This window comes from Alnus glutinosa, chromosome 8 (assembly GCF_958979055.1).
Source record: "Alnus glutinosa chromosome 8, dhAlnGlut1.1, whole genome shotgun sequence".
NCBI classification, from domain to species: domain Eukaryota; kingdom Viridiplantae; phylum Streptophyta; class Magnoliopsida; order Fagales; family Betulaceae; genus Alnus; species Alnus glutinosa.
The window spans coordinates 17,643,485-17,654,017 of NC_084893.1; the positions used below are offsets into that span (position 1 = coordinate 17,643,485).

Sequence of the window (10,533 nt, forward strand, 5' to 3'; positions counted from 1 at the left end):
GTGGGAATCTCAAGCAGAGTAAAGGGAAGGCCTACAATGCGACTCTCAGTGATGAGTCAGAAGAAAAAGAAACTCCTGCTCAAGATCAGAAATTTCTAGCCTTTGTGGCTCCACATGAAGATCAGGAGGATTCTCAATCCTACTACTCTGAGCACAGTGATGAAGACGAGGGAGAACTCAAAGAGGCCTATAAAGTCCTCTATGTAGAGTTCTTAAAGTTGAGGGAAACTCGCAAGCAGCACATCCATGAGCTTAACAGTTTGCAGACTGAGAAGAGTTCCTTGTTGCTCAAGATTCAGGATCTAGAGGAGGAGCTATTGGAGACACAGCTATAGTTGGAGAGGGTCACTGATAAGAAGCTGACCCATATGCTGTCAATCCAGAAGAGCCCAACAGTCAAGACTGGACTTGAGTATATAGCTTCTTCCTTTGATACCTCTACTTTTAAGACTGTATTTGTCAAGCCCATAGTCCTCGAGCCTCCATCCGTCTGCCTAGATAAAGGAAAGGAACTAATTGGTGGGGATATTCCGGCTAGTGCTAAGGCCACTCAAAAGCCTCTTATCATTAGAAGGCCTCCTATATGCCACCACTGTGGTTTAAGTGGTCACATCCGACCCTATTGCTCACTTCTTAAAGCTCAGAGATCAAAGGTCAATAAGAAGTTGCCAAGACAAGTTACATTCGGCACTAGACCTCTGACCTGGCATTAGGATCGATGGCATCAAGCCCCACGGCATCAGGATCCATGGCATCAGGCCCCATGGCATCAGGCTCCTTGACATCAAGCTCCTCAGCATTAGCGGCAACATCAGAGATTTGTTCCTGCCAATCAGAATGGCAAACACAAGACAAACAAATCAAGGCACCACATGAAGAAGCTGCAGAAGCATGAGAGTGATCAATTCTATAGAGAGCTGCCAAGGTTGATGTAGAGCATAATAAAGTCGATGGATCACCAAATGAAGTCTTATCAACGACCACCACAGGGAAGGCAGGAATGGGTCAAAAAGCATGAAGACATTTACCCCTTGAGGAGGAATGGACTCACCTAGATAGTGAGGGTACACATGCCTAGGATTTGATTCCTAATCCTAGAGCATCAAGTTTGATTGCATTGCATTATTTTTCTCCCTGACATATTTTTGTTTGCCTTGCAATCTAGGAACCATTATTGCTTTATCCCCCAATTTCTGTTGTTGTTCTTAAGAAACTTCTGCAGGTACTATTTGGGGATGATAGAAAAAGCAAGTCGAGCGGCTGTTTTTCTATCTTGATAATTTTGAACCTCTCTCCCTGAGGACAGGTTTGATCTTGCCATACGTGCTAGGTTTAGTTTCTTTACCATTGAAGCATGTTTCTATTGTTTTTCATAAAAATAAATAAATGAAAAATTGGGGGAGAAGATGCAGATTTTTTTTTATTTTTTTTATTTTATTTTTTTATTTTTCCTTTTGATAGCTTTTCGGATATTGCATGTGTTTTTGCCTGATACCTCAGTTTATTGTGCATTGCTTGAATATGCTTATATATGATTGAGAGTTTATGCCTGATATCTGCTAAGTTTCCTTGTGCATCTTAATACCATATAGTAACTTTTCTCATGCGATTAAAAGTTGTGCACTATCCAGGCTCCCTTACAGTACATTTTTTTTTTCTCTCTGACTTTTAGCTTCTGAAAATTCTTATGAAAGAGATTTTTTTTGCTAAGATGGTCAAATTGGGCCAAAGGAACAAACCATAAAATTGGGTCAGAGAGATTTTTTTTCTCTCTGATTAGACTTTTCTTAAAGCATAAATTGAACAATAAAAACAAATCAGATCTTACAGTTTTATTGATTTCGAGGCTTCTGTTTCCTTCGACCAATTATGAAAGTTTAGCCATGCAAGGCCATAATTAAAACTAAAAGGAGAAGTTAGAGAAGAGAGAAGAGGATTATGATTTTCTAGTCTGATGATTCTCCCCTTTTATACACGTTCATCCCCCATATTAGAAGCCTACAAAATCTCCTAAAAATATTCTAAAGCTTATCTCCTAAAGATACTCTAAATCTTATCTCTTATCTTCTAAATATATTCTAAATCTTATCTCTTAAATAACAATATTCAAATCTGACTAATTAAGAAAAATATTAAAAATAAAATAAAGTTCTAATAGAACTAGGAATGTGGTATTTTCAGCTGGACTTTTGTGCACAAGATCTGAAAACTTCCGCAAATAGACCACGTATTAGAACGTCAACTTTAAGCCTGATTTCGACCTTGATTCAGTCAATATCTCTCAAAACTCAAAACATGAAAGTTGTAGAGTTTTTCTTGGTGTTCTATAGCATCTTGAATCATCTCAATCAGAGCTCGAATGAGAGAGTTATACCCAGATTACAAAGCAATGTCGAAACTGTTCAAAATTGCCCAATTAGCTTTGTTTTGCATTTAACGCCTCCATTTGTATCCTAAATCAAAATAAAAGAATAATGAGTATATTTAGGTACCAAATAAGGATAAAAGATTAAACATTAAGGGAGAAAAATATGACATGTTGCATTCTCATCAGGCGCCTTGATGAGTTGTAGTTGGATCTAGAGCTAGTAATTGTGAAAGGGCGCCCATGGTGCATGGTGGTTAGTTTTGTATAACTGGCACTAGGTTTTGTTGGTTAGTAAAGAATCCAGTTGTAATAGGCTTTCTGTTAAAAGTTGTTGGATTCAGTTGATTAATTAACCAAGTGGTAGGGCTATATTCGAGACAAGCTGAGTTTGGAACTGCCAGACTCGACTCGACTCAAATACATAACTCAGGAGCTCGAGCTCGAACTGAGTTTTGGATATATGTTCGAATTCGACTTGCTAAGAACCTAAACAAGGTTGAGCTTGGCTCGAACTTGGCTAGGTTCATGAGCCGAGCTTCCAATCGAGCTCAAGCAATTTTTTTTTTTTATGAAAAAAAAAAAAAAAAAAAACCTCAAAGCCTTCTCATGCACCGCCATACCAGACGCAATAGTAAGCGGCATTGAGCTACCACGGTAGGAGAAGATTAGAGAATACTAAATATGGAGGGATAGATTGGTAGAAGAAGAAACGAATGGACAAGGGCAGTTTAGTTGAAGACGAAGAGAGATTTACTACAAAGAAAACTAAAAAGGATCTTGATTCTTTTAGTTTTTTCTACTGCTTCTTTCTTTTGGCTCTATTGATTGAAGAGAGGATAAAGAGAAAATGGGACAGAGCCTACAAACCAATCTAATAAGTAATATGTATTCTTAAAGCATGTGAGAAATACATGATTTCTTATTGATGCTATTAAAAAAAAAAAAGATAAAAAAATGTGTTTCTCACATGCAAAAGGGACGGTTGACAATTTATTAGACTGGTTTGTAAGAATTAACTACAAACCAGTTTGTAGCTAATTTCTATTAGAGAAAATGATTGTGTATTAGCGTGACTACATGATATTCTAAACCCTAGCTCCAAGATTTTGCATTAAATTGAGTGACAATTGTAGTCTTCCTTATAACATTACTCGCCGAATGAATGACATGCGGTGGGTGTGGTTGGGCGAAATAAATGCGGAGGGAGTGGAATGAACGGTTCAAATCAAGCAGCCTGATCATACGAATGAGAAAAAAAAATACACATATGATCTTTTATTGGTAATCAGAATTAGGATTATTTATTACATTAATTCTTATGAGCTATAAATGGATACATATAGACAGGTTTTTTTTTTTTATCTTTTCTTCTTTTCTTTTTTGGAGAAACACTGACATACGTACATACTGTTAGAATATATCAGGAGCTCAAGAATCCAAGCTACAGTTGAAAACTGTGACCTAACTATAGTTGAAGTCTATCACATAGTCATAGTTGAAGACTACTACCTAATTGTAGTTGAAGTCTATTTGTATTATCTAATTCTCCTATAAATAGGAGTATGTTATATTGTAAATATTAATCAAAGAAATAAGAGAAAAATGTAGCCCTTACTATTGTCTTTCACATACTGAGAGAAAGATCAGAAAATGGATACACAAATGGAATATACGTATCAGAAAAAGATATACATTGACATTGACATAATCAGCGAAAGATACACATTGACATACGTATGAGCTGTAAATGGATCAAACACATTAATTCTTATTTTTATTTCCTTTTCTAAACTTCTTTTCACAAGACTTGTTTAATCATAGTTGAATGACAAACTAAGCATAGTCAGTAGGCCAATTACCCTCTAGTCAGATTGCCAATAAAAGAAAATATTAATTGTATACACATTTGTATATATATAATTGTATATAAATATAGTATATTTATTTTATATAAATATCAATTTATAGTTAATTGTATCATTTTTCATGTATGATTGGGAATATATAATTCCTAAATTACGAACCTAGTCAACTTTTCATCCTTGTTCAATCTCATAAACTTGGATAGCATTGATATTTAATTCTCATCATATAGAGGATGCACTCATTTGAATTTGATTTTTAGAAGGAAAATCATGCAAATCGCATGGATTGGTTTTTCTTTAGACAAACCTTTATAAGTTTTTCCTTATCACACACAACCATTCCATAACTACCTGTAACTATTCAAAAATTGAATCTAATCTAGTCATATCTGCATATGTTGTCTCATAATGTGTTTCCATATTTACTCTTAAGACTAACAAGGAAAAGTTTGAGCATATATTTTAAAAGATAGAAACCCACCATTACACCCCTTGATTGGGATCTTCCTTAATTTCCCTCTTCTTTTTTCAACTCCTGCTCGTCCTGATGAGCCACATCATAGGTAGCATGGAGACCAACTAAAAAATAGTAGATGAGCATTACTGCGCTGCAAATAAAGAACCTCCAGAACGCCGCAGAACCAAGTGAGCCAATAAGAAAAATATTCATCCCAATGGACAATGAAGGCAACCACGGAACAAGAGGAACCCCCCAAACCTTTGGAGCTTGGTGCTTCGGAAGCAGCGCCATTGCCAGAGTCCCCAAAAACCAAACTAAACCAGCCACTGCATACCCAATCCACCCTCCCTTATTCATATTCCAAAGCATTGTTCCTCCAATGCAAGATCCAATAATAACGAATAAGCACACAAGGAATTTAACCAGATTGGGTGGTGTCACCTCCCTCACATAATATCGCCTCACAAGCAATGCAACTGCAATAAGCATAAAAATGAAGAGCGTACTGAACGAGAAGACACTCGACAACACATCCAAACTGGAGAAAAATGCTACAATTACACTAGTTATGGTTACCAATAAAGTAGCATTTATGGGGGTACCAGTCCTTGGGTGAACTAGAGCGAACCAGGGCGGAATCATATGCGCCCTTGCAATCTGAGTCGTGTATCGCGCTTGCCCGAGAGATCCAACCAACAAGCTTGTAGTCATGCCCTTCAGTGCACATATACTCACTAAGTACTTGGCCCAATTCATGCCAATTTTAACAAAAGCAGCCGAATACGCCGCGTCCCTATCAATCTCTGTGTATTTCACCATCATGGTCAATGCCAAAGCCATCAAGCAATAAACCACTGTGATCATGGCCATGGAACCAACCAACCCCAGCGGTATATCCCTTGAGGGCCGCTTAGTCTCTTCCGCCATTGTCGCCACCATATCGAACCCGGTATAAGACCAGTACACAACTGCAGCAGCCTTGAAGACACCCTTTGCTCCCATTGGGAAAAAGGGGACCAAATTGGAGCTCTTGGAATGGACAAAGCCAACCGCTATGATAAACAAAATGGCAATAGCGCTAAATATGCTACTAACCCAGTTTAGGACAGATGCCCTCTTTGTTCCACTCATCGCTATGGCGTTGGCAACTAAAAGCACCCCAACAGCAACCGGGTCTAAAAGATCAAAACCTTTGGCCAAGGAACTTACCTTAACGCGCAAGAAATCGGGGTTGTTCTTGATCATACTGGCGAAGTAGGAAGACCATGCTCTGCCCAGCCCGGCCGCGCCGACCACGGCCTCCAAGAGAATATTCCCGGCGGCGATAAAGGCGATGAAGTCGCCCAACTCCACGCGCAGGTAGGAGAAGGATCCCCCGGCGACGGGGATCTCGACAGCGAACTCGGTGTAGCAGAAGGAGGAGAGCAGAGCGGAGAGGCCGGAGACAGCGTAGGAGAGGACGATGGAGGGGCCGGCGTGGTCGCGGGCTTCGAGGCCAGTGATGGTGAAGATGCCAGAGCCGACGACGGAGCCGAAGCTGAGCCAGACGAGATCCCACCAAGTGAGGCACTTGTGCATATGGTGCTCGCTGGCCTTGCGGAGCTCCACCAGCTCGAAGGCGTCCGTGGAGCGGTGGAGTAGACGGTCCCTGAGGCGGGAGCAGGTGTGGGAGAGTGCAGCCTTGTAGGATGCTAGGCTTTCGAACGAGGCTTCTGGGAAGAAGTCTTGCTTGCTCCATCGCAAGTAGCTTCTACTAGGAGGCTCTTGGTGTTGTTGCTCAGGCCGCACATCCATGCTAGCGGCCGGTTCAGAGAGAGGTTGGTTGGGTTGCTTTTAGTTTACAGGTAGAATAGCCTGTTCTAGAGTATAAAAAAAGGGAAAATGCTTAAAGTATAACTTTAGCGTAACTAATGCACAATTCTACGGCAGATTGGGCTGGGGTCCCTTAAAAACTAATAGCTAAAATAGGGAGTTCTAATTTTTCAATAGAGATATATTATTTATAAAAGTTTTATATAATGATATTGATATATCTAGTATTTTTTTTAAAAAAATAAAAATAAAAATATTGAACACATCAATATTATTGTGTAATTATTCTCTTTTTAATAATTATTTTGACTATTATCATTAAGATACTTCAAGAATTTAAATAGCGACAACCGGCACATGCCATTGACTCGGGTCTAGGGGCAGTGAAAATTATGATATTGACTTATTGAGTCATTCAAAATTTAATAATAATTGTTAAGGTCCGTTTGAATTTACGATTTCAAAAAGTATGACTTAAAAATAGTAATTTTAAAATATGCAATTTTAAAAAGTGATTTTTAAAAACTCAGTTAAGCATTTCGTAAAATTACAATTTAACCTTTAAAATTATATATTAGCTTTTAAAATTCTATGTTGTTAAAAAAAGTACTCACTTTCGATTTGAAAAACAGTTTTATGCGTTTTTAAATTATAATTTTTTAAAAACGTAATTATCAAACAATTCATTTCCTGCAATTTAATTTAAAATTATATTTTTTATCTATAAAATCGCAATTCTAAACCCATATTTCCTGTCCCGTAAAAAGCTCTCTTCGAACACCAATGCGAGTCCTGTATCGAGTTGGGTCGGAATATCCCTGTAATGCAATGCATTAAATATATTACCCTTTAATAATGGGCTTTTAATGGCAATCATATAATATAAGTTATATAAACAAATGATTACTCCTCCTATTGCTAGAATTGTTCCCTTTTTTATTAAAAATAAATTGTTCTCTTCTTTTTAAGTTTTGTTCGTTACTAGAGGATTATTACTTTCATTGTCGAGATGGTACTGACATATTGTCACACCGGGATCTCTGAAAAGAGATGGTAATGATTGTAACCATAATAATTTCAAAATGTCTTTTGTTGAGAATAATCTCACTCATATCGGTCCAAGAAGAATTGTGGGCCCTAAGCCAAAACATCAAGACTTTCGTATGGACCTATCTGGGAGATGAACACCTTATGGTGCATTTAGGAATTGAATTTTTTGAACTTAGAATAGAATTCTGATTCATTACGCGAATTTCGAAGTTTGACTTTGTGAGATAAAATTTGAAAAAGTTAAATAAAATATAATTTATTTTTGAAAAAAGTAGAGATGAATAGAGAAGAATCCTAATTCAACTCTGTTGGCAAACAGACCATTAAATTATTTCTGAAAAAGGCTATTTCTAAGATTCAACCTCTCCAGCCAAGGCTCTTGACAAGCATGCCCCGGGAATTTAGGTCACATCCCATGAAATCCAAATTAGAACCCTACTCCAAGCCAAATCGAGGTAGAAGTCCCAGTTCGGGTCCAATAAAGACTCTTTGAAGAATCCGATAAACAGTCATACTCCCAGTTGGACAAGGCAATGACTCCTGGACTAAATCAAACTCCTAACATTCCTAAATCAAGTCGAAGACAAAACCCTCATCAAACTCCTAGCACTTTCGTTCCATCCCTTCGGCGGCTGAGATCAAGACCGCGTAGTAACGTTGGAAGCCCAAATTAAAGCCTTAGCATGGTAGAAGATTAGAGAATACTGAATCCCAGAACAATCCACCCCGAGATAAACCAGGATGAGCATGAAGAAGAGGAACGCAATAGCCATGCCAACGGCCACGATCGTCGGCAGGACGATCGCCAATAGGACAACTTTCAAGAGCACAATCACCAGGAAGATAACCGTCAGTAACGAGAGAACAGAATAGTCAATTTCTTTATGGACTAATGGGAAGATACAAGAGAACTGAGCAAGATTGTTGCTGATTTAGAGAGGAGATGCATGTATATGGCTCGGGAGATAAAAATGAGGGACAAAAGGAAAGCCACAGTAGTGGACAAGCTCTTATTGGGTACTGGCTAGTCCTTCACTAGACGAGTAGCAAACTACCAGCTACCCGAGAAGTTTAAGGTCCCTCAGATCCTGTGTTATGCTCGAGTTAGAGATCCTATTGAGCACTTGGAGAATTTTCGAGCTCACCTTTACCTTCACGGGACGCCCGATGAAATGGTGTGTTGAGCTTTTCCTCTTACTCTCATTAGAAGTGCCTGGAACTAGTTCAAGAAGTGTTGGGGGTCATGCATTAATCAAATTAGCCGAAGCAGAATACCGATCTCAGAAAATTTTTCTTTAAGATAAACAAGGTAGATAATTTAAACTAACATGTTTAGAGTACTTACAATCAAAATCAGCCTCTCCTAGGCTACTAGGGCCGATTGACTTTGAAGCTTGCATGTTGAATGGTGAAGAACGTGTTCTTCGTGTTCTTGATTCAACCTCCAGATCTTCTCTTCGATGACTGAATATGACCGTGAATGTGGACTCACAACTTGAAGTACTGAGTTAGTAAATAATACTTCACTATAGCCCTCTATTTATAGACTTGGATTTACTCTTCTGATAGGGTTAGAAAATAAACCAAAGATGTAGCCGAGATAGCATAGGAGTCATAGAAGGAGTTGACCTCCTCCTCCTAGCTTTTAGGATGCACTACCAAGGGAAGATTTTATCTCCCTTTGGCCATGCATCTAGGGCTAGGTTTTTAACCCTAGCCCATTGCTATATATTTTTCAGCATGAGCTTGGGTTTTATCCCTAAAACACAATACTCATTTATCTTTAGTTAAGCCTTTGGAATTAATTCAAAGAGCCTATAACTCTTTAACTGCTTAAGCCCATAAAAATTAATTTCTAAACCCATAACAATTTAATTACTTGAGCCCATAGAAATTAATTCATAAGCCCAATCATCTCTAAGTAATGAGCCACTTAGGAATCATATTCCTTTGGCCCATGTTTTATTAAATAAAACAATCCAACATAAATAAATACATAACCGAGGCTCATAGTAACTGGTCAATTTACATCAGTTTAAAGAGGGGCCTAAAAGAAAAAATACAATTAGCTTTAAATAGGTCTGTGACAATTTCACATGACCCTATTTAATCACAATTGATTCCACTAAACAAATATGACTGCACTCTAATATGTATTTTCAAATTAATGAATCAATCCCTGCGACATACTTATTTATTACATATTACCCCTTCATGGAATCATTTCGCAGTCGAACCAAAGTCAATACACTGTTACTTAGTTCACTACCTTTTTTCTTTGATACACCTGATTTAATTACATGATATATCTTTTTTGTACCTTGTGTGTTTTTCATCTCACCTTGCACAAAATACAGTTTCAGTAAATAACACCGAAACACTTAGGCTCGAGCTTTAAGATAATCAACCTCATTAAATCTACATTAAGGGGAATATTCCTTATCGCTTGTTCCATGACAAAGGATTTAGATTCCTTCTTAAAGAAGGTGCTCTCATAATGCTACATGCGATCACCCAATGATGAGTGCCAAAAAGTGTATATTTGGACCCCTTAATTTACATTAGTTAAACCTTTAGCTTTATTACTTTCTGATGTTTTGTTTAGTTTTGGTGATTTTACGTTTTTGCAGGACATAAAGAGAAAAATGGTTATTTTCAAGTGAAAATGCATAAAAGCTGGAGATTTGGAATTGTTGTGAAGTGGATCGATCGAATCTCAAGTTCGATCGATCGAAATTTTCCCGATGTCGATCAATCGATTATAAAATCGATCGATCGAATTTATGCGGAGCTGGAATTTCAGAAACCCTAGCTAACTCTATAAATACCATTATTTTCTCATTTTTAGGAAAGGAGCTGCGGCAGAGACCGTCTGGGCGCCCCAAAGGGCCGATTTTGACCTAGCTTAGGGTTCTTGGGTGATTTTCACCTAGAACCACCTTCCTTTGTAAGTTTATTTATGTTTTTATTGATTCTTC

General features: G+C 37.9%; 1 protein-coding gene across 1 annotated transcript; it reads right to left on the minus strand.

Annotated features, from left to right (window-relative positions):
* Nucleotides 1-1,855: 1,855 nt before the first annotated feature.
* Nucleotides 1,856-6,551, minus strand: LOC133875394 (cationic amino acid transporter 8, vacuolar). Its single transcript, XM_062313518.1, has 2 exons — nucleotides 4,715-6,551; nucleotides 1,856-2,453 (listed from the first exon to the last, which is right to left on the minus strand). Exon 1 carries the CDS (start codon nucleotides 6,485-6,487, stop codon nucleotides 4,742-4,744), a length of 1,746 nt encoding a protein of 581 aa, XP_062169502.1. The 5' UTR covers nucleotides 6,488-6,551; the 3' UTR covers nucleotides 1,856-2,453; nucleotides 4,715-4,741.
* Nucleotides 6,552-10,533: the final 3,982 nt, after the last annotated feature.